The sequence below is a fragment of the Mus musculus genome, chromosome 2 (genome assembly GCF_000001635.26).
Source record: "Mus musculus strain C57BL/6J chromosome 2, GRCm38.p6 C57BL/6J".
Taxonomy (NCBI): Eukaryota; Metazoa; Chordata; class Mammalia; order Rodentia; family Muridae; genus Mus; species Mus musculus.
In genome coordinates, this window is record NC_000068.7 from 19,474,737 (window position 1) to 19,500,278 (window position 25,542).

A 25,542-nucleotide genomic window follows, 5' to 3' on the forward strand; every position below is an offset into this window, starting at 1 on the left:
TAATTCTATTTGTTTACTATGCTTTACAAATTTATAAGCTTTAAATAATAAATTACCTCTCCTGAACCCTGAATATTGAACCTGAAGTCTCATATACTCTAATCAAACACCTTACAACTGACATCCACCCACAACCCACAAGCTTCTTTGGATGCATGTATCTGTCCTCACCCTGAGCACCCTTACTTAGATTTATTTTGGCTTCCAAGTTCAGAGGAAAGTTTTACAGATGCGTATAGACAAAATAAATCGTAGTGTAAAAATATATCCAATTTGAAGCTCTTTAAGGACTGATCAAAGAGAAATGTGCAAGAACAGTTTTCTCTTTCTGACAATTATTAAATTGGATAAACAGACAGTTAGCTAGTACTTCAGTTTTTTTTTCTTTTTTTTTTTGCAGTCTAGTAAAAAAGAAATGACATTTTAACTGAGATAGCTTCTGAGTTTGAAACATGGCAAAGTACGCTTTCAATTAGCAGCAGTCAGAACACAGAAAGGCACAAAATGTATAAATTTACTGAAAAATCACCATTTCATCATGATCCAAAAACCTCCAGCTAAACAAGAAAAACAAAGTGGAAGGAGGATTTTTTTGTGAGGGTTGAGGCTAGCCTGAACTGCAGACTGAGGCTCAGAAGAGAACGAAGAGGAGGAGAAATGAAGGTTGATCTCTCTTGTACACTCAGGCTATGTGCAAACCTCTTTTTCTAACAAGACAGGGTCTTCTTGCCTTGCTTTCCTTTGGCACTGTGGGGGATGCCAAGGCCTCAGATATGCTTGGACTATGGAAGACACCTCTACTCCCACCCCCCTGATTCTTACCTCCTGGAAACACCTGATCACTGCGTGTGTTCTCATTGCTGGGGTCCACCTGTACGTTAACCAAAATGTTTCATTACTGAGCTGTGATAATATCAATGGATTAAATATTTAATAGGGAAAAACAATTACCTACCATGGGTGGATGAGGAACATTTGGAGGAGAGGATGGCTCTGCCATGTTCACAGTGGAGTGCACATACAAGGGCTTAACTTTCTGGAAGACACAAGCATCAAATACTGTGGTTCAAGGGAAAATCACAGTCAAAGCAAAGTGACGTGGACACTGTGTTAGTCAGGCTCCTCTAGAGAAGCAGACTGATACAGTGAGACTATGTATATAAAAATGGGATTTATTAGAGGGGTTTACAGATTATAGTCTGACTATGCCGACAATGGCTTTCTCCCTATGGAAAGTTCAAGAATCTAGTTGCTATTCAGTCCATGAGGATGGATGTATCAGCTATTTGTTGTTGTTGTTGATTTTTTTTTTTATATGCTGGAATCCTGAAGAAGTCAGCTTTAATGCTAGCAAAGGCATGCATGAACTGTCCAGTGAGATCGAGGACAATCAGGCAAAGAGCAAGGGCTTCTTTCTCCCATGTCCTTTATGCAGGTTGCTAACAGAAGATGTAGCCCAGATTTAAGGTGACTCTTCCCACCTCAAAAGGTTCAGATTTAGGGTGTGTCTCCTCACTCTGGTGATTCAATCACGATTATCTCACAGAGGTACCCAGATGCTGGCTTTCAGTTTAGTCCAGATGTAATCAAGTTGACAACACATTCATGTAACCATCACCTCTAACTCCTCAAGTAGAACATGACACCCCGGCTGCTAACTTATGTATTCAAATACAGATGGAGAGATACTTTCTTTTAAACCAATGGTGGTATACACCTAGAGTCCTAGCTACTCAAGTGGCTAAGGCAGGAGAATTGTTTAAACTCAGACATTTGAAACTAGCCTAGGCAATATAGAGATGCCCCAACTCAAATCAACAACATCAGTATTATCACAAACAAGAACAAGAAGCAAAGGTTCACTATTGAGGCTTTTGTAAAGACAATTCAAGAAAACCAATCTCTTTTGTGTCTTTTCTGACTCTCTTTTGATTATACCTTCAACTTGGGATTTTCTACAAGTTGGTCCATGCGCATAGTTTTGTGCTTATAGCTTATAGTGGAGAGAAACACTATAAGAAACCCTCTTAAATTATTTCTGAACTGATCATAGACATACAGACATATTTTCCTTGTTATTATTTCCTAAACAATGCAATATGGCAAACATCTATATAATATTAACTATGTAAATTATTCAATGAATAGTATATTGCATTAGGTGGTTCAAGTAATCTAGAGAGAGACTTAAAGTCTATGGGAGGATTGTAAAACATCTCATACAAACACTATATGTATATATATATAAGTGTAGGTCTTAAGCATCTAAGGATCTTGGTACCTGTGTGGTTCTGGAACAAATGTCCTTCAGATATGGAAGGGCATCAAACAGAAACATGCCAGAAGTCACAAGGTTACTTCAAATCCCAAATAGCCGCTGGAAGCTTCATCTAGTTTCACTAGATGGTGGTTGCATGGAGCAAGCCTGGATTCTCTTGTTCTCTCTGCTTCCTGGCTCCGGATGTGAACACTTGTTCTGATAGACTCTCCTGCCATTGTTGTTTGTCATGAAATGACACAGCCAAGGGGGAGCTCTTACTGCCAGCTTACACAGCATTATTTGGACTTTGAAGCTCTGTGAGCTAAGTGAATTCCTTTATTTTGTCATAGTGATGAAAATTTGCTAAGTGCAGTTTCTAGTCCAAAATGAATGACTTGGTGCTCACTCTTCTTCCTTTTGGAGGTGACTGGAGACTTGAAGCATGAGCTTCGATATCCTCAACATAATATCAGTGGTCAAAGATGAACAAATGGGCAGACACCACTACCCACTATAAGTAGCCTATTCTCTGGGATTTGCACTGGCTTCTATCATAGCTCATCCACCATACTCCATTATAACAGCATATTTCCACATCTGCCTCATACCAACTGAGCTCTTTGGAGCCCTGCACTTTGCTCTACACCCCGCACCCCAGTAGCTAGTTGGGTGACTGTTATGTGTTAGTTCCAGAGCCTATGATGTGACAGCAGTTCAGTAAAGGATATACATCTTTCATAGACATAAACACATATATTCAAAGTCCATCTAAGTAGTCTGTGTACTTACAATATAATTGAAGGAGGTGTCACCAGTCATTGCATACTGCCGGTAAAGTGTTTGTCTAGTGAACATCTCATTCTTTAGGACATGAAAGCTATAACAGAAGAAGTGATATAATAAAGTGTTTTGCTATCATAGGATAAGAACTACACATACTGTGTTGGTTGGAATCACATAATTTAAACTTATTTCTTCATTAAAAAACTACATATCCTAGCTCTGGAAAGGTATAGAAGTAACACCAATTAACTACCCCTCCAAGTCCAGACTATAGATTCTCATTGAAATGATGAGGGTATTTTTGAGAAATCTCTGTTTTTAGATCTGGGAGAATGTGAGATAAATTATTCTACTGGAAATCAAGGGGTCATCAAAGATTAGGTCAAAAAAGTACATTCTTCATCTCCAGGAGGCTCTCACTGACTTGAGATTAGAGAACTTAAGCATCTGAAATAGTAAGAACTGCAATTTGTTACTTAGGAAATAGTTAGCTTATTTCCATTGTTGACAGTGCTGAAATGAGGGGATTCATTGTTAGAGACACAAGGTCTAGAGTGTGGCTGGACATGCTCTTTCTAGTGATTGTAAATGGACAGGAATATCACAGCAAAATCTGGAAGTATCTCAGTGGTAGACCAGTTGTCTGGCATGGGCAAGACTCTGGATCCCATCCCCAGAATCAGAGAAAAAGCAAAACAAAAGTCAACAAATCAGCTAATGACTCTTTAATCCCCTCCCATCCCCTCCCCCTTTGAATGTGAGTGTTTATAAGCGTGATTGACAGCTATGTTACTACAATGCTCACCCTACTTTGCATATGGGAGCAAACAGGCTCATCCACAGCCCATAAAGAACCTCACTGATCCTGAATTTAGATCATGAGAATGGAGACTTTGAGATCATGAGTCTTAAGAGGGGTTTATACTTGAGCTGACATTGTAATGGGTGAAGGAAGAAAGAGCTCAAGTATCTTAGGATAGAATTTTACATGTACTAGAGGCATAGATATTTGAGGTCAAGAGAGTGCCCATGGTAGACTGAAATTGCCACTAAAATGCCTACTCTTTCCCCATTCCCTCTTTGTAATGTGTGTAGTATGCATGTGTGTATAGGTGTGTTATACTTACCCATCACACACCTGGTAGCTGCTGATCACTCATTCCATTTTCCCATTTATTTCAACTGCTCTATAATGTCTTGGTTTTCACTCTCCATGTGCTTTGTAGGTGTAGATATACATATGCTACAGAGCACTTGTGGAGGTCAGAGGACACCTATGGGACTCATTTCTCTTCTTGTACCACCTGGATTCTCCCCAAACTGCCCTAAATTCAAGACCTACTTTGGCTATAGAGTGAGCCTTATATTATACAGAGAAGAATATAAAATACCTATTTCACTGAGCATGAAATAGTCACCAGCAGACATGTAAAGCAGAACAGGGACGGAGAGGAGACATTTTCCCCTGAGGAGGGGATTTGAGCTCCCTATCTGGTATTGTTTTGGGTATCACACGAGATCTCAGTTGCTAGCTAGTCCTAATGATCTCAGCATCTGGTGTAGGATTTTTACAAATATGGGTAGAATGTGCTTATGACATGCAGGGAAATATAGTATGTTTTCACCCCACAGAGTGAATGCAGTATGTTACTGTCATACAGGAGTCAAACTTGGCTACACTGACCTATATCAGCTCATCACTAACCTTCATCATTATATCTCTTGCAAAGAAACTTCCGATATGTGATAAATAAGAAATCATGAGGGAAATTTAGTGGGAACAAGTGAACAGGAAATACATTTTTAATGCTCACATGGTAGGATATGGCGGGAAAGGAGCTTTAATCTCCATGGCATTTATACTCAATACAAACATTAGTACAACTATTCAGGATTTTCGTTTCTTACCTCTCCCACTCCCTCCTCACTTGATCCTACCTCCCTTCCTCCTGTCTTTTCCTTCCATCCTTGTCATGTTTCTTAGACAGTGTTCCATTTACCTTTTCTAGGTTGTCTATAAACTTACTATGTAGGCAAGGTTAGCCTCATATGCCTAGCAATCCTCCTGCTCCAGCGTTCTAAGTGCTGAGATTACAAGTGTGTGCTACAGTGTCTGGATCAGAATTTCTGCTCTCACCATCAAAAGAAGAAAGAGAGAAGGAGGGGGAGGAGGAGGAAGAAGAAAAAAGAAAGGTAAACAATTCAGGGGGAAGAAATTAAGTGATGTGTGAGTAAAGGTGAGCGAGGGACAGGACTTGTCGGTAAAGGACCTAGTACACTAAGCACTTGTGAGGATGATCCAGACCAGTTTTCATGATTAGGTCCAAACTGCTGCTGAGAAAGATGCCTGGATGTGCCAGACTACATTGAGGATGGAAACCAAGAACTAGAGAATGAGAGTTCTGAATTATTTTTTCATTTATAGGACTCTGAAAACTTCTCTATCCTAGACCAATTATGTTGTGTTTCATATTAAAAGTACATGAGGCCCTTTAGCAGTTATTAATATATAAAGATAGACAGAGGAGTCCTCATTGTCTCAAAGGATGAGTGGCTATATTTCTACAAGTCCAGTTTATATCCCCACACTGTACCTGTTCTTGAGGATAAGAAATTTCTTCTCCCAGTTTTTGTTGGCCTGATCAGCATCTTTTTTAAACCTGGAATAAATTTTCAGGTGGTTAAAAAGTGCCTCTGTTGCAAATGGATAGGCCCTGAATCATTAAGCCTGGTACCTTTCCAATCTCTTTCCCTCATCCTCCAATGCATTTTTTAAAATCTCCACTTGATTCTCCAAAACTTTTTTTTCTTCTTCCTTTTAATAATAATGATACAAAAAAAAACAACAACACAGCACAAGGTTAAGGACACAAAGGTCATCACTCGTCCCTTCTCAATGAGAAAAGGCCATTTCTGCTGAATAGTAAACAAACCCTGATTACCACCAACAGTGAAAGAAAATGTTGAAATTCTTTTGGGAGAACAATGAGAGACCCTTGAAAGTCAGTGAACGGCAGGAGCCTTCCTAACCCTATACTTCTACTTACTGTAAGTGATAGGCTTTTTTACTTCTTAGGACTGGCTGGAATCTATAAGGGACCATGAGGTTAATAACTGAGTTCTTAGAGGTCATTTTCATACCTTAACCAACTGATATTTCAGAAATAATTCTTCAGGCACCATGCTAGGTAGTAGAAATGTAACCTGTGGAGAGAAGGAACCACAGTGGAGACAAAACGTCATATTAACGATTAATGCATCAAGATAGTTTTTCTTTCTGTCTTTTTTTTGGGGGGGGGGAATAGAGACTCAAAATTTGCCATCTGTAGCCCAGAGGTCCTCACAGTCTCACTGAATCCCTAAAATTCAGTGTGTATAGTGCACATACACATTTGGAGACAACAGCTACAGCAGTGAGTTAACGTTTACCATTATATATCTAAATTCTTTGAAAAGACTTACTCTATGTGCATGAGTGTTTTGCTTGTATGTACACCACCTGTGTGCCTGAGACTCACAGAAGTCAGAAGGCATCAGATTTCTGGGAACTGGAGCTATGCACAGTTGCTATAGCCACCATATAGATGCTGGGAATTGAACCAAGGTCCTCTGAAAGAGCAATGAGTGCTCTTAACCACTGAGCCTCCATGCACCTTTACACTTTTAAAGAAGTGATGTATCTGTATGATACAGGCTCAGTCACTTACCTGTGTCAGCTTGCTCAAACTTACATACACAAAGGTGTAATGTATATAGGTAACACAAGGGGAGTGTTCAGAGAAATCACAGCATCAGATTATATTTAGCTCTGGATTTTGATGGTCAATCTGTTTTAAAATTATTTTTATTATTTTACTTAGCATATTTGTGTGTGTGTGAAACATGGGACACAGGGCACATGTTGTGATCACAGAATAATTTTGGGGTTGGTTTTCTCTTTCTGCCATGTGCGTTCTAAACTCAAGAGGTCAGGCTTGGCAGAAAGCCCCTTTACCGAGGTCATGGGTTAATCTTAATTCTCATCTTGACCAGATTTAGAAGTGCTTATGAGATAATTACTGTATTTGTTTAATGGGAGTGGGTGCTGGGAGAGAGAGAGAGGGGATTCTTGCCCTGTCACTTTCTACCTTATAAAGGTCTCTCACTGAACTTGCAAATCACTGATTGGTCAGATTGGCTGGCCATCAAGCCCCAAGGATTCTTCTGTCTTCACCTCCCAGTGCTGCAATAAACAGGTGCACACTGCTATGCCCAGTGGTGCTGAGAATCCAAACTCAGGTTCTTGTGTGTGCACATCAAAGTACTACACAGTGAGCAATCTCCCCAGCCCTGCATATGGGGTTAGTGAGGTACAGTGCTAAATATATCTGAGAGAGGATTTCCAACTCTAAGACCCAGCTTTCACATATGTGGCACTATTCTAAGGACGGGGTGCAAGGGGAAGCCATGGAACAGAAGGTGAAAATGGGGAAGCTAGCTAGTGGAGGCATTCTCAGTCTGCATCTCGTCAGCCATGATGTGAGTGGCTTTGCTCCCATTCTACCCTCTCTGATATGATGGACAAGAATATCTGAAGCCATGGGCAAACCACATTTTTCTTTTCTTATGTTGTTTACTTGATTGATAGTTATGAAAAGTATGACAACTACGTTGATTAACACAATGAAAATTGATGTAGTAAGTAGAGTGTGATGAGATTCAGCAGCAGACCTAATTCAGGACCGAGGATGTAGCTTGGTTGGTAGAGTGCGGATCCAGTATGCATAAATCTCTGAGTTCTATCCCCAGCACACATAAACCTGGTGTGACAGAGAGGCAGGCAAGCACAGTGAGCAGTTTACTAACTGGGGACTCCGCTTAGTTTGGTCTATGTGCATAACCTTCTTCTAACTAAGCACTCGGCGTTCTGAGACTTTTGTCTTTGAGTGCTATGGGTGCAGCTCATTCTCTGAATTATGCACCTAGCCACCTGTTAACTGAGGACCCCAATCTGTGTAGAGGTGAACACCAACCCCCACTGAACAATGCCATCTCCTTTCCTTAACAAGCATCAAACTTACACAGATTCTATTCACTGGCACTTTCTTTGTGTCTGGTTACAGGGTAGGAAGCCTCTCTGTCTTAAGCAAGTGTTTGGATGTGTGCCTAATAGGGCAAACTATAATATCACAGTGGCCTTTTAGGAAGGATCCACTGTCTACCGTCTTATACCTATGCGTGATTGAGCAGCATATGATTAAAATTAGATGCATTCTAGAAAGGGACACCCATGGTAGAGAGAACATTTTTGTAACTTAATCTGCCAGTCAAAACAGAGAAGCATCTGAATTGCACTTTTTAACAAGCAAACTTCTTTTAAACTCAATAGAAGGAATTCCCAAGTAATGCTTGAGGCTGTTGAAACCTTCATTTGAGTGGCCTTGCTGTCAGTATTAATAGTATATTCCTTTCTAGTCTCTACTCCTGCTTTGATGTGAATGAAGCTTCCTTGTTACGTTAAGATCTATGTAGGCTTTTATCTCAATTCTTTGAATAAGAAGTCAAGAACATAGAAACACCTGGTCCAAACCCTGATGAGCAGAAGCAGCAGTACCAGCCCTCAGGTATGGAGGAGAAGGGTTAGAAGTTCAAGGCTCCTGGTAGTGAGTTTGAAGCCAGCCTGATTTTTGTATATATATATACACACACACAAATAATGACTAATCAAAATTAGAGGTTCACCATGCCTGAAGGTATCCTTTTATCCCTGACTTTTAACACAGATCTTTTGTAACTATTGGAAACACTGGGGGAGGAATTAAGAAAATGGAAAACAAAATAAAACAAAAAAAGAAGGTCTTCCAAATGACAGGAGAGGGACACATTTAAGGGCCACTCCACTCACTTGTCCCCAACAGGGACAGTCCACTGGAATGGTCTCTCTGCAAAGGCATGTGGTAACAAGGTGAACTCAGTTGTAGAACTTTGAGGTCACTGGACAAAAGCTCCAAGCATCTCAATGTTTTTACCACAATTGGAAAGAAATATAAACCAAGTTTTAAAAAGTCCATTTCAGATAATTAAGGAAAGCAAAATAAAAAATAAAATGCCATATCATGACACATTGATGTCTTATTTTACAGTATCCAAGTTCATGTCAGGGATTAACGATTTATTTTAACATTCTGTGTTTAAGATTTTTGGTGAAATTCAGTACCAATTTTTAAGGCTCTATTTTTCCCAAAGGATGATCAACTGTGGAACTAGATATAAGTCTGTGTTACAACATATATTCTGAAATGTAAATAATTATTCAGTCTTCCCAAAAGATAGCGCAATTGTGACAATGGCGACGCCATTTCTTTTCATTGAAAACAAAACAAAGAAAGCAAAGCACCTCATATTGACTAGAATATTTGTTCCTTGTCCTAAGTCAAATTTTCCACCTTGCCACAGCACATTCTGTTTTGCCAGCTGCTGACATTCCTCTTTCTCTGGAATACACATGCTGGTCTTTATGTGGTTATTGCATTGGCGGGTGCAAACACTGGACTGCCAAGCAATGATGGAAATGAAACTGGATGGTCTACCTTTCTAAGAGGGAAAATATAAAATACATGACTGTATTTGTACTATCAAAGGGTAATTATGAATCATTTCCACAAGGATATTTCTCTTTTAAGTTTATCACTAAAATTTCAAAACTGAGAATGCTCATTTCAGGGGCTGGAGAGATGGCCCAGCAGTCAAAAGCAGTGGCTGTGTTTGCTGTGAACCCAGGTTCCATTTGCAGCATCTACATAGTGGCTCACGGCCATCTGTAACTCTAGTTCCAAGGAATCCAATGTTCTCTCTGACCTTTGTGGGTACCAGGCACAAATAATTTTTACTTATATTGGATAGAACTCATGCTTTTAAATTTTCTTAACACTTATATGAAACAACTTCTTAAATTTGGAGTCAATAGCCAAGGTTTGTAATCGAAGAAGCACCATTATGCTTATTAACTGCCATAAAACTTACTACAGCCTTTGTAATATCCACATATAGCTGTTTTCTGTTTCTTTAATTCCTGTTGGTGTGAAGGTTTGGATACTCTTTCTGAGCTTAGTAAAAGGGATTTCTCCCTCATCAGTTTCCTTTAAATGCATCATGGTCAAAATCATCTTGTAACTCACTGTGATGGTTACTTTCAATTATCAACCCGATGAGACAGAATTAGTAAGAAAACACGCTTCTGCGCATGCTTGTGAGGGACGAGGCAGCCTCTGTGCAGGTCTGTGAAGGGTCATCCTGGTTAGGTCAATAGAGATAAGTGAGTACCAGCATGACTTACCTTTGGGTGTGTCTTAGTTAGGGTTTTACTGCTGTGAACAGACACCATGACCAATGCAAGTCTTAATAAAACAACATTTAATTGGGCTGGCTTACAGATTCAGAGGTTCAGTCCATTATCATCAAGGTAGGTGCATGGCAGTATCCAGGCAGGCATGGTTCAGGTAGAGCTGAGAGTTCTACTTCTTCATCCAAAGGCTGCTAATGGAAGACTGACTTCCAGGCAACTAGGGTGAGGATCTTATACCCATACCCACGGTGACACACCCATTCCAACCAGGTCACACCTATTCCAACAAGGCCACACCTTCGGATGGTGCCACTCCCTGGTCCAAGGATATACAAACCATCACAGGGTGTTAGACTGCATAAAGAGGAGGCTAGCTAAGCAAAAGTGTTCGCTGTTCTCTGCTTCCTGACAGTGCATGGAAATCCACGGGCTGCCACAAGCTCCTGAAGTTCATCCCGCTGTCAGGAAGGACAGCACTGTGTAGCTGTGAGCCAGGATATACCCTTCTCGCCCCAAACTGCTTTTGTCAGGGCATTTTACCATGGTGACAGGAAAGGAAATTAAGGCACTAAGGAAGAAATTATTTTTTTTTCTACCTAAATGCTAATGAAATGATCAATTGACCTTTATATGAACATACTTGTTATCTTACTAGCAAACAGCTATCTTTAAACACCACAAATACACCAGGGGTATCCATGGAAGGCGAAGGAAGAAGAGTTAGAGGCATATGGAAAAGTTTAGTATTCGTGGGCAGAACATACAAGGGTTTCAGAGCAGTTCAGATGGTCTGAGAGACTCGTGCGTGCACCCTGTATAAGTTTTGTTAATGACGGGCTTTATCAGTAATAGATATCAAATAATAAATTTAGGAGATTGTATAAATATAAATATATATATGTAAATTAAGAGGTGGCCTGGGGGTTGGACAACACACACCCAAATGCACAGCATCTCTGCTGAAAAGCAAATATAAAAAGGAAATTTGGGGAGCTTGGGGGTGCTGGGCATGAGGCTTTGCAGTGCTAGGCAAGTGTTCTACCACTGAATTACATTGCACATAAAGGAAATCTATGCATTCTATAGCTATAGCAAAGTTCACTACGTTGCATTTCAGGAAAGTCTTAGAGGACACACAACAAGAAAACCAAATTTATAGTAGTAGGCTTCTTATCAGAAGGCTGAAGACAATGGGGTCATATCTTTGAACATTAGAAAAAGAAAAAAGCCTGTCAACCTGGCCTTCCAGATTTAGAAAAGAAGGCAAAATGGAGATGTCTTTTTATAGGAACATAAGCTGAGAATTCATCATCATTAGACTAAAAGAGAGAATATGATCATGGAGAGAAACTTAGATCTACACAAGGAAATAAAAGCTCAAAAGATGGTGGAAATTTTGGCTTCAAATGGAAATATAACTAAGATCAGTTACATAAAATTCTGTAGGAAAAAAGTTATTAAAATATAAGGGCCAGAGAGGTGCTCAGCACTTAAGGGGGCTTTCCAGCAAAGTTCACAGCCTGGGATTGGTCCCCCGAACCCACAGGGCATAAGGAGAGAATGGACTCCTCTGGGTTGTCCTCTGATGGTCACACATGCACTCCCGAGACACATGAAAAATAAATGTTAAAAAAGGAAATGGAAACACATTTTTTTCTTTTTTATCTTTTGTGGTCTATCATGTTAAGATTGCCAAGAATTAGGCCTTAGATGGGAAACTGCAAATGAACAGCCGTGGCATAATATATATGGCTACATACACATATATGTATACACATACATATCTAAACATGTATGGCTCCAATTCATCCAATGACTGGAAAGATATGTACATATACATGGACAAATGATTCCTACATGAGATTAGTACAGAGGTGTCTGCAAGCACTGGTAAAAAATTTTTTTAAATCCTTATTTTTCATTCCCCGTCTCTCTCTCTCTCTCTCTCTCTCTCTCTCTCTCTCTCTCTCTCTCTCTCTGTGTGTGTGTGTGTGTGTGAGTGTCTGTGTGTATGTGTAGGTTCTCCAGGAGTTGATCCAGCTGATGTAGTTTCTAGTAACTTACCTTGGGTCCTCTGCAGGAACAGCAAGCACTTTTAACTGCTAAATTATCTCTCTAGTCCCCATTTAAAAAAGCTAGAATAACATTCTCCTTTTTTTGCTAAGCATAGTGAAACACACTCGGGGGACTGAAGCGGGAGAATTTCTAGCCTCCACAACAGCAAACCAGCCCCTGGTACCCATTTCAGCTGCACAGACAAAGCTAATAAAGACTTTGGACTTGCCTAGTGGACTGGCTGGTTTTGTGTGTCAACTTGACACAGGCTGGAGTTAGCACAGAGAAAGGAGCTTCAGTTTGGGAAGTGCCTCCATGAGATCTAGCTGTGGGACACTTTCTCATTTAGTGATCAAGGGGGAAAGGCCCCTTGTGGGTGGTGCCATCCCTGGACTGGTTATCTTGGTTCTATAAGAGAGCAGGCTGAGCAAGCCAGGGGAAGCAAGCCAGTAAAGAACATCCCTCCATGGCCTCTGCATCAGCTCCTGCTTCCTGACCTGCTTGAGTTCCAGTTCTGACTTCCTTGGTGATGAACAAGCAGTATGGAAGTGTAAGCTGAATAAACCCTTTCCTCCCCAACTTGCTTCTTGGTCATGATGTTTGTGCAGGAATAGAAACCCTAAGACACATAGCATTAGTGGGATATCACTTGCCACTGAAGTTGTTTAGTAATGAAAGTTGGAAGTAAAATGTAATAATTACAGAATAAACAATGTTCCTTTCATAACTTTTCCTTCCTTGCTTCTTTAAAAAATGTTTTGTTTAGAGATTATCTATCTTATTGTTAAGTATACGCTGGCCTCAAAGCTTGTGATCCTCTTGCCTCAGCCTCTCCTAAAGTTCTGGGATTAGAGTGTGCATTTGTCTGCCTGATAAACTCAGTTTCACTAATGAATGAACACATTACATTAAGGAGAAAACTAAAGGCATATGAAATGGAGCAAAGCTTAAATTTCCAAAGAGAAAAAATAATGATGTCTCTTAACTCTCTAGACCAATTCTTGGATTTTAAAGAAGTTGAGGTCTGGAGCTCTTGGGTGAAAGAGGTCACAGCCGAAGAAAGGACAGGTTGGCAGAGCTAGTAGATACAAGCAGGGAGCCAATACAGCCCACATGCAGTAGCCACCCCTTTCAAGTCCTTTCAAGTGTGGATCCTGACGCTTCTCTGGGACAGCAGGCAATGCCAAGCAACAGCCTTAGGCCCAGCAACAGTGGCAGTGTGGATGAGCAGTGGTGTGGGAAAGGCCTGTGCCATGCTGCCAGTGCTTGGGATCTTGACAGAGGCTCTGGTGTCAGCTCATTGGTGAGAAAACCTGGGCGGGGTTGAAGCCCAGGCAAACTAAACAAAGGCTCCCTGCAGAGTGAGGGTGAAATACCTCCTATGTAGAACCAAGACACTAAGGGTGACATTTCACATGTGGTTAGGACCTAGCACCTGCCACCATGGCTGGCCAAGAGTACTTTGGGGAGGGTAAGGAAATCGCTCAATTTATATATTTCTCACCTTTGGCAAAATGTCAACTCTCCAGTTTTCAGCTCAATTAGACTAACATGTTGTGTAGCAAAGTTTTACATTTTTTTTCTCCTCAACAAAACAAGTGAGATAAAGATATAATGTCCGGGCAGGCAGGATGGTTCGGCAGGTGTGAGCACTTGGCACTGAGTGTCTCTGCAACGTGAGTCCTTAGGACCCACAGGGTAGAAGGAAAGAACAAACTCTCACAGATAAGTAAATGTAAATGCTATTAAACAGCATAAAGACCTTCACGTGACTTTTAAACATTTTCATTTGCTCAGGAAATATTAAACGCTAACTTCTCTAACAATTTTTAGTTCTAAGTATAATGAAAGTATGTGTTTGATTTGCCATCAAACTACCCAACATAAAATTCTATGGAAGATAAAAACTACGTTTAGGTAGAATTTTATTTAATTAATTAACTGATTAATTAGTTTATGAGACAGACTCACTATGTGGCCCAAGCTGACTTGAAACTCACAGATCTCCTGTTTGTCTCCAGTGTAACAGGGTGTCAGCTTTCTAAACTCAGTTTAATTTTAAAGAGGATTCTTAGGTTGGGTCTCTGGGAGCAGAAACAAAAGACACATTTCTTTTAGGGGCATTTGATTTTAAAGCAAGGCAAGTGTTGTAGTGTGTGATTGATCTGTACTTGTTTCCACAGGGGAAAGTGATTAATCTTACAGAAATGAAGATGCAACTTTAAGGCCAGGAAGATGAGTCGCTGGGTAAAAGTGTCTCCTGGCCCAGCCTGACAGCTGGAGTTCAATCCCCAGAACCAGATATAGAGGCACAGCTGGGACCTCAGCACTTGCTGCAAAAACAAGGGGGAGATTAAGACAAGAGAATCTCCTGGAAGCTCACAAGCTAGTTAGCCTGGGGTATGTAGCGCATACACACACACACACACACACACACACACACACACAGAGGCACATATATGCACACACAAATGCATAAGCAAATACTGCACACACACACACAGCACATGTATGCACAAGTTCATGCCATAATAAAACCAGTATAAGTGGAATTCTTTTGCATGAACATAATCATCTAAATACAATAAATACCTTTGACAGCCTCCAAAGACCACACATGTCACATACAGGAACTTCTCTATGTGGCTCAGGTACCAGGGGAAACTAATGAAATACTGAAACAATAACAGTTTCATTGCTTTTTTCCCCTTGTACAATTTATTTTCAAGCTTATGTGTAATTTAGCCAAACAAAAGGGTTGAATGGTGGCGATAATAATTTAGTATCATATAATCATTTTAAAATTACTAGCTTGCAGAATTATAGTCATAACTGTAAACTATTACAAAAATATATTACTAGTCATTATTAAGTGTTAAATATTAAACAGTTTTTGTTCCTTTGCTTTTTGGCCTCCATGAATTGCTTTGCATTGTGAGAATAGGAACAAGATGGACTTCACCCCTTGTCCTATTTCCCACAAGACGGGCCCTGTGCAGACCTAAACACATGCCATATGGCTTGTCATTGTAGACGAGGCTACCCCAAAGGAGGCTCTCAGGTCCTCCAGAGAAGTATTTACTGGGTGTGACCTTAATTAACTAATTACTTGGGGTTGCCTGAGGGGGAGGGAAACCCAAGAATCCTATTTAACCTTGATACATGAAACCTGAGTATTTGAACTGGTTTGCAGCTATCAAAAAATAAACTTTACATAATTATCCTGTACAAATATGAATCGCATGTTGTGAAATTGTTTATGAGCTGAAACCTGAAGGCAATGTGTGTGCCGTGTTGCTCAGACTGGCTAAACACTGCCTTTATCACTGTTTGTCTCCCCCAAGGCAGCATGTGCTCTGTTCCCACCAAATGACACAGATTTCAAAAATAAGTATGATTAATTAGGAAGTGAAATGGCTGATGTAAAAGTTCCTGCAGCGAGCTTTCCATGTGGTCATTTGCCTGTAGTGGGTATTATAAAGTCTTTTAAAGGTCATTTCAAGAGGTCTAGAGACCCCCTGAGTTAAACATTTAAAAGTGGTCCTAAGCTGTGTGGCACTGACAGAGCTAATATGCAATGAAAAAGGAAGATGGCTTTGGGACTAGAACTACTGACATAGGTGACAGCAACAATTGTGGACCGGGAAATACATTTAAAATTGAATCAGTTAAGATATAAGGACCAGCTTAGGTCCTGGAGCCCTCCTCTTGTCCAGTTAGTACTTACTGTTACAGAGTGAGAGTCTCACCAACTGATAGAATGTTCTCCGAAGCTCTGGAAACCTCTAGATCATTCTGATTCAAAGAGGGTATAATACTAGGAGAAAGGCTGGCTGAAATTATGCTTCTCGGAGACCCTAAGTCAGCTTGTCTTTCTCTTTTTGTGTCTTTTCGGTGGAAGACAGCAGTGAGTATGTGTGTTGTGGGGGGTCTGTGGGGGGTCCCTTGAGGTTGAAAGCTCAGCTCAGCTCAGCTTGTATCTATATTGAGGGCACAGGAGCTTCTGACCCAGATTTCTAAGATTCAGCTCCAGCCTTGGGGTCATAAAGGTGACAGGGAGGGCTGCTACTGCATCTTCCCCTTGCTGCTGGGACCTCAGCTGGGAGCTCAGCTGCTCTGCCTGGCTGTTGATGCTTCTCTTCTGTCCTATACAGTCAGCATCTAGCATCTTAACCGCAGGCATCCTTGACAGGTACCCACTGCATTGGCCACTGGAACATTCACTGAGAACAAGGTACCCAGCACCAGCTCACTAAGCCTAAGGCTTAAACTAGGGCACCATAAATTCAGCTAAGGCCTGGACACACCCATAAATAAAGTAACAAAGTGCTCAAGTTTATTCTATGAAAAGCATTCCGGAATCCATTTAAAGATGGTTTTCAAACCGACTTTTCAAGAATGGACACTCACAAAGTGAGTATTACAAGTCAGTGACCTTGTAAGACCACCAGCTCATCTCTCCTTGCCAGGTAAAAACTTCACCAGAAACAGACAGGGAGGCATAATGGGATCCTGAGCTACCCTTCAAACCCTAACACCGCCTTTCTCACTGTCAAATAGAGCAATGTCTCTTAGATCTGTATTCTTAAAAATCTGTGTCTATGATGTCAGCCTTCACAGTGAAAAACTTGTCTTTTGTGAGTGTTGAAAATAAAACCAACCTATGGAGCCAGACATGATGGGTGACTACTCTACCACTGAGCTCCATTTCTAGACATTTATAGTAATCCTTTCGTTTTGGAAAAGCTAGGTGGTACAACTATGGGTCTTGGGCAAGGAGCTCTTGATCTTCTGCTATGCTCACCCAGGGTGGCTGATTGGTCTCCCTGCTCCTTTTGCAGGTTGTTCTGAACACTCAGACCAGTGTTTTGGTTTTTGTCTGTGATGTGGTGTGTGTGTGTGTGTGTGTGTGTGTGTGTGTGAGAGAGAGAGAGAGAGAGAGAGAGAGAGACAGAGACAGAGAGATAGAGAGACAGACAGAGACAGAGAGGAGGCAAAAGGGAGGGAGGGGAGGGGAGGGGAGGGGAGGGGAGGGGAGGGGAGGGGAGGGAGAGAGAGACAGGCAGGCAGGCAGGCAGACAGAGAGACAGACAGATATGTAAGCACCTACCCAAATAGTCAGAGGCCAGAGGAGGGCCTCATGTGTCTTATTCTACTGTGCCTCATTCTCTTGAAACAGGATCTCTTGCTGAGCCAGACACTTCTTTGGCTAGGCTGGCTGGCTGGCCAGTCTCACCTGGGAATGGTGAGAGGCAAGGCATGAGCAGCCATACTTGGCATTCTACATGAGTGGTGGGGACTCCAGCTCAGATCCTCATGTTTTGTCCAGCTTGTACTGCCCTCGGAGCCACTGAGCCATCTTCCCATCCCCTTGATCAGTTTTTGTTTGGTGAGAACATAAAAGAAAGCATTTCTCAAATATCGGGATTATAAAACAGTCACTTCTAGAACCGAGTCACTGGTCAGTCATGGCAAAGCCTCTTACACAGTGTTCCACGTGACTCTGCTTTCCAGTAGAAACACTTTTCCTTCCTCCCTTCCTTCCTTCCTTCCTTCCTTCCTTCCTTCCTTCCTTCCTTCCTTCCTTCCTTCCTTCCTTCCTTCCCCCTCTCCTTCTCCCCCTCTCCCCCCTCTCCGTCTCTCCCCTTCCCCCTCTCCCTCTTCCCCCTCTCTCTCATTCTCTGGGAGTGATCCACCTGTTTAATTAAGTGGTTTAAGAGGCCTAGATCTCCTTCCCTGTTCCCTTTGTAAAGCAAAATGCACACAACTTTATAATTCTGCTCTGTCTTTCCATGTCCTATAGTTAGGCAGATTCTGCTACCTATAGGAAGAAGAACATGGAACCTTACAGAACATGACTCAGGGACACAGAAGAGCTAAATACCTAGCATACATTGGCCCAGTGAGTTACCAGTTAGATCTAAAATCTTGTTTAGTTACACAATTTATGGTGCCCACAAACTATATGCACCAAGATCCATCATTATTACCACAGCTAAGCACAAAGAAAGTCCTCCCCAGGTTCATTTGAAAGAGTAGTCTTGGGGGATACAGTGCTGAGTAATAAGCTATACCTTTGCTACTTGTTGCTCTTGTTAAATACCCTTACAAAAGAAACTTAGGGGAGAAAGGATTTATTTTATTTATTTTAGTTCCAGGGTACTACCCATCATGGTGAAGTCAAAGCAGAAAGAAGTTGTATCATCTAGTCATACTATATGCACAACCAGGAAACAGAGGGAGAGTAATACTTGTACTTAGCTAGCTTTCTCCTTTGCATGCAGTTTACAACCTAAGCCCATGGGGATGGTGCCGTCCTAACTCTCACAAGCCACCAAGCAGCAGAACTTCAGAGAACTGTTTCTTAACATGGTTAAGGAGAGCACCAGCTTATAACTTATGCATGTCTGTCCCCAATAGTGTTGTTTAATCTAGCTGAGAAGTGTGAACTCTTGTGGAAACTAAAGCTCCTTCCATTTCCTTCAGCGAGACATCAGCAAGGGGTTATTGCAATTCGCCCTAGTAAGCACTTAAGAATGTAGGTCTCAGATTTTACTAATCCAACAGAGATTTACAAAGTCTTATGAACCAACCTATACAATGCAGTTCACTGTAGGTAACAGTATCATTTTGAGAAAGCTAGGGACTTACCAAGATACCCTGGTCAGTTTCCAGAGCACACACTCTTAAGTGAGTGTTGGGTGTGTTTGACAATGGGCTAGAAAATGGGAGACATGGGGCCTGAAAAAGGCTGACAAGACAACAACTCTGTACACATGAAGTACGTGAAGTGTAGTAGACAGTGGTGATGTGCATGGTTCTTACATGCTTCTCTGAAGGCTTTTCAAGGAGATGTGTAAAAATTTCAGCAGTGGCAGGAACAGTGACTGTTGTCTCAGTGGCAGTAGTAGCAGGAGCAGCTGCAGTATTAATATATTTCTTCGATGAGAACTTCCTTTTCATCTTTGGAGATACACTGAAGGACGCTAAAGGAGGCCGCAGAAAGTGTGTCCCCTCTCTGGTTTGATGTGTTGCATAGATAGAAACTTCTCTTCCCTTGCTCATTGTTCCTCTCTGCCCCAAAAGAGCCAACAATTATTCTCATTTTACCTTAGAGTTCCATCCCTTACCTGTCCTCCCCTAAGCAGGAATCCCAGAATGAGCAGTTTCACTCTCACTGGATGCTAGTCTGCCATTGTTATTAGTTGCACAGCCCTCCTGCACCTGCATTGAGTGGTAATTGGAACTGGGTGTCCATCTATTCCACTGTTCTAGGAAAGTACATTGAAACAGATACATTCCTTGGCAGCAGCTGTTGGGACAGTCTTTGTAAAGCTGGGGAGGTGACAGTCTGAAGTTTGTATAAAGGTGGGAAGGAGGGGGAAGCAGAAAGGGGAAAGTGTGAGGCAGGAACTTGGAGCCTAGGGTTTACAGCAGCCTGTCTGAAAAAATGGCTTGCAGGTTATACTGTTTATTTCCTTCCTCCCTCCCTGTTTCCCTCACCTTCTATCTCCACCTACCAATCTTGTTTCACTTTCAAGCATCTTGTTTTCTTTGTGCCTGTGTGTGTGTGTGTGTGTGTGTGTGTGTGTGTGTGTGTGTGTGGAGGAGGCATGAATGCTGGTGCCCTCAGAGTTTAGAAGAAGATATTGGATCCTTTGGAGCCTGGGTTTGAGGTGGTTATGTGATAGGAACAAGGCTCTTCTACAAGAGCACTACCTACTCTTGATATCAAGCACTTTTATTTAAACTCATATATGAGAAAGCAATGGCATGTTCTTGAACCCAGAGGGATAACAATAGCAACAGAGATAGATACATGATAGATAGATAGATAGATAGATAGATAGATAGATAGATAGATAGATAGATAGATAGATAGACAGACCCCATACAACCTTGCCTCCATGATAGGTGCTTATACTGGCAAACTTTCTTTTAATTTCAATGTCGTCTTTCTGTCTGCTGATCTGTAAAAATCAAGAGCCATATTATCATTTATCATTTGCAAAGATTAAAAAGAAGAAATTGTTACAAAACATCTGAAACATATCATATGATAAATATAACTAGAAAACAAACTTGTACCTAGAATAAAGTTCCTTAACATAAGTGAACAGAAATGCAAGTGTGATTATTTCAGTTGTTAGTATCTATTTATCCCTTTCACATAATAGATTATATCGATATATGTGATGTTTGCTTTTTAAGTATATTTTGATATATTATTATATTCTTATAATCCTCATTATAATTTTAAGAAATACAATTTAATAGCTAATTCTCAACAATATAAAAAATGAAATTTTGCTTTACACGTTAATACTGATTTCCAGTCATAAAAATAATTCTAGCAATATATTCTATTAATGCTTGCTTCAATAATAGACTTGTTTAATATAAATAAAGTTATAAGTTATGCCAATGATTATAATCATCGCTAAACTTATTCAAAGTTAAAAGGTGCTGGGAAATACATGTAGCCATTCATCTCATAAGTGTCTGAAGCCTTCTCACTTTAAGCATTGATCAGAACTGAATAGAAACGTGTCTAATAACACCTTGCTATCTGAGAGGACAGTTACTGATGTCCAGGAGGGCCTATATTAAGTAGTATCAGTGGGTTTGAAGTAAAACCTAGTATTATAGTTAAACTCTATTACAATAATTTAACATTTCTTTCTCCATAATCTTCAATATGACCATTGTCAAATTCAATCGAATTTTCACAATAATTCAAAAGTTCCTTAGCATTCAAATACCCAACTGCCTCTCGCTGCTACTCTTCATAGTTGAGTGCATTTGAAAAAAAACTCGACAGCCATTCATATAAGGAAAACAGTTCTCAAGAAACTAGTAATAAAAGGTCCTAAATTTGACAAATGCTTGCCATAAGGAAACAGACAACATGTACTTATTGATGAATTAACGATCTATTCTTCCATACTCCTAGGAATGAGGCATCGTTGCTTTTGAACATCATATTGACAGATGAAGTAAAAGGTTTTTTCTACAAATGGCACTGTAATAAATGGATAACTACTTGGAAAAAACATGAAATTTACACCTATCTCACAGAATATACAAGATATTTAATGTGAATAACATTCAACAAAAGCTAAAACCATCAGAGTTTAGAAAACATAAGAACTATCTCCCTGTATGTAAAAGCTTTTAAATATGCAAAAAAGAATAGAAATCCACAAACTAGGCTTTACAAAGTTTAGTTATAAAGTACATTTTTGGTTCCTGGTACCCACATTGGTGGTTCACAACCGCCTGTAACTGCAGCTCCAGCAAATTTCAATGCCCTCCTCTGCCCTCCTTGGGTAGTTGTACTTATGTGCACCCCACTCCCTACAAATAATTAAAAATTAAAAATAAATCTCTTTTAATGAACAGAAAAAGTACAGCTGGGTAGAAAAATATCTAGAAATATGTTAGAAAGGTTACCACTTAGGAAACAGTTTGTGGGTTTTGTTAAGAACTACCAAATTTTGTCTGGTTTGGCAGCATTTCCTCACCAATAGTCAACTCAGTGCATTAAAGTGGACCATTATTTTGAAATAATTGGAGAGCCATATGCATCTGTAATAAATTGGAGATCTTCTGATGTTTATCCAATTTCCCCAATGGAAACACCTTGCAAAGTATAGATAGTATAATTTCTCTACCAGAAATTTGAAGTAAACTCTAAGTGGACTTTGACTATTTTGTGGGTTCTTCTCTCTTCCACCCTCCTCCGCCTTTTCTACCCTTCCAACACTAGATAGGGGGAGAAAGGATTGGGAACAGAGCGGGTGACATTATTGTTCGACTACTTCCTGCTGATTGGGGCATTGCAAGTTTCTTGGGACAAGTTTGGTTTCCCCATTGGGATGTCTAGTTTCTTTTGCTTTCTTCTTTGTGCATGACTACTTCCTGAACTGTGACCAACAGCAAACGATCAACAACCCTTATATCAGGGCCCTAGCAGTTATACACCTTCTGAAAAGACCCCAGAATTCCAAACGTCACACAACCACAAAAACTATCTGCAGTTGGCAAAAACAGCCCCTGTTAGAACCTGAGGCAAATCATAGTCAGCTGTGGTGAACACTCTGAAGCAGCCCCACATCCCAAACCTGGGATAAAAACAAAAACATTATTCTTATAATATTTCTGTTTGTTCAAAGACACCAAAACTCCAAAATAGTCACTACAACGAACACAGTAGAGATAGGCATCATTGTGTCTTGTCTGACTGTCAAACTGGGCAAGGTCAAATGCTAGGGACTCATGCTTCTCACACCGTGTTTCCTAATTATCTCCCAGGCATGAATCCACACTAGTCAAGTGACCCACAATCCCCAGACCTTATTCAGTGTGTGTGTGTGTATCTGTTTGTGTCTGTTTGTGTGATGTTTGTATGTGCATTTAGTTCTATGAAATTTTATTCCACCCATAGGTTTTCAAATTTTCCACTACAGTCACAGGGCAAAAGAATTCCATGGCCACAATGACCTTGAGTTACCTTTTGATAGTCACACTAAGCTACCCTAGTTGAGCCTTTTTCTCCATCCCTAATCCTGGCAAGGACTATTGTGGTTTGTACACAATTTCTAAATTATACCTTTTCAAAATGTTATTTTAAAAAATGGAATAATGCAAATGATATGTGTATTCTCCTGGTGGCCTAGCCTTTCCATCTCACAGGGTTCTTTTGAGCTTATTCCAAGTTGTTGCCTATGTCACAAGTTTATGTTTGTTTATCGTGAAATTTACTATATGGTTATAGAAATTGCATAGTACAATCACTCAACTGTTGAAATGTAGATGGATCAATGTTTTAGTGCATGGATGTAAGTGTTCATTTTCTCTATGGAAAATTCATGATGTTTGATTGCTGGATGGTATGGTATGTTTACCAAACTTTCCCTTATTTTAGGGATTCTTCTTGCTAACTCATCTATAGATATTGCTATTTTCCTTTCTTTTAAAACAAAGAAATTTGTGGCTTTAGTATACTCTTTCCTCCTGGTTAATGTGATTGGGCATCTTTTTATATTTTTTCAGGGGAACATCTGTTTATGTCTTTTGATTATTTTCTTTTTTTCCTTTTTAAAAATTTTAATTAGGTTATTTTCTTCATTTACATTTCCAATGCTACCCCAAACGTCCCCGCTACCCTCCATCCCCACTTCCCTACCACCCACTCCCACTTCTTGACCCTGGCGTTCCCCTGTACTAAGGCATATAAAGTTTGCAAGACCAATGGGCCTCTCTTTCCACTGATGGCCGACTAGGCCATCTTCTGATACATATGCAGCTAGAGACACGAGCTCTGGGGGATACTAGTTAGTTCATATTCTTGTTCCACCTATAGGGTTGCAGACCCCTTTAGCTTCTTGGGTACTTTCTCTAGCTCCTCCATTGGGGGCACTGTGATCCATCCAATAGCTGACTGTAAGCATTAACTTCTGTGTTTGCTAGGTCCAAGCATAGCCTCACAAGAGACAGCTATATCAGGGTCCTTTCAGCAAAATCTTGCTAGTGTGTGCAATGGTGTCAGCATTTGGAGGCTGATTATGGGATGGATCCCCAGGTATGGCAGTCTCTAGATGGTCCATCCTTTTGTCTCAGTTCCAAACTTTGTCTCTGTAATTCCTTCCATGCGTGTTTTGTTCCCAATTCTAAGAAGGGGCAAAGTGTCCACACTTTCATCTTCGTTCTTCTTGAGTTTCATGTGTTTTGCAAATTGTATCCTGTATCTTGGGTATTCTAAGTTTCTGGGTTAATATCCACTTATCAGTGAGTACATACCATGTGAGTTTTTTGTGATTGGGTTACCTGACTCAGGATGATGCCCTCCAGGTCCTTCCATTTGCCTAGGAATTTCATAAATTTATTCTTTTTAATAGCTTAGTAGTACTCCATTGTGTAAATGTACCACATTTTCTGTATCCATTCCTCTGTTGAGGGGCATTTGGGTTCTTTCCAGCTTCTGGCTATTATAAATAAGGCTGCTATGAACATAGTTGAGCATGTGTCCTTCTTACCGGTTGGAACATCTTCTAGATATATGCCCAGGAGAGGTATTGATGGATCCTCCGGTAGTACTATGTCCAATTTTCTGAGGAACTTCCAGACTGATTTCCAGAGTGGTTGTACAAGCTTGCAATTCCACCAACAATGGAGGAGTGTTTCTCTTTCTCCACATCCTCCCCAGCATCTGCTGTCACCTGAATTTTTGATCTTAACCATTCTGGCTGGTGTGAGGTGGAATCTCAGGGTTGTTTTGATTTGCATTTCCCTGATGATTAAGGATGCTTAATCAGGTGTTTCTCAGCCACTCGGTATTCCTCAGGTGAGAATTCTTTGTTTAGCTCTGAGCCCCATTTTTAATGGGGTTATTTGATTTTCTGGAGTCCACCTTCTTGAGTTCTTTATATATATATTGGATATTAGCCCACTATCTGATTTAGGATAGCTAAAGATCCTTTTCCAACCTGTTGGTGGCCTTTTTGTCTTATTGACAGTGTCTTTTCCTTTACAATTGCTTTGCAATTTTATGAGGTCCCATTTGTCAATTCTCGATCTTACAGCACAAGCCATTGCTGTTCTATTCGGGAATTTTTCCCCTGTGCCCATATCTTCGAGGCTTTTCCTCACTTTCTCCTCCATAAGTTTCACTGTCCCTGATTTTATGTGGAGTTTCTTGATCCACTTAGATTTGACCTTAGTATAAGGAGATAGGAATGGATTAATTCGCATTCTTCTATATGATAACCACCAGTTGTGCCAACACCATTTGTTGAAAATGCTGTCTTTTTTCCACTGGATGGATTTAGCTCCCTTGTCAAAGATCAAGTGACCGTAGATGTGTGGGTTCATTTCTGGGTCTTCAATTCTAATCCATTGGTCTACTTGTCTGTCTCTATACCAGTACCATGCAGTTTTTATCACTATTGCTCTGTAGTACAGCTTTAGGTCAAGCATGGTGATTCCACCAGAGGTTCTTTTATCCTTAAGAAGAGTTTTTGCTATCCTAAGTTTTTTGTTATTCCAGATGAATTTGCAGATTGCCCCTTTTAATTAGTTGAAGAATTGAGTTGGAATTTTGATGGGGATTGCATTGAAT

General features: G+C 40.5%; 1 protein-coding gene across 1 annotated transcript in view; it reads right to left on the reverse strand.

The window, feature by feature from the left end:
- The window catches only part of 4921504E06Rik (RIKEN cDNA 4921504E06 gene), a 91,074-nt gene that overhangs the window by 11,900 nt on the left and 53,632 nt on the right, over positions 1–25,542 (reverse strand). The window contains exons 9-16 of the mRNA NM_027600.4: positions 20,321–20,392; positions 19,248–19,496; positions 6,185–6,247; positions 5,779–5,858; positions 5,638–5,703; positions 3,050–3,137; positions 956–1,036; positions 823–871 (exon numbers count right to left, since the gene is read on the reverse strand). Of these exons, the coding sequence (NP_081876.2) occupies positions 823–871; positions 956–1,036; positions 3,050–3,137; positions 5,638–5,703; positions 5,779–5,858; positions 6,185–6,247; positions 19,248–19,496; positions 20,321–20,392 (748 nt within the window). The remainder of the gene's footprint in view (positions 1–822; positions 872–955; positions 1,037–3,049; positions 3,138–5,637; positions 5,704–5,778; positions 5,859–6,184; positions 6,248–19,247; positions 19,497–20,320; positions 20,393–25,542) is intronic.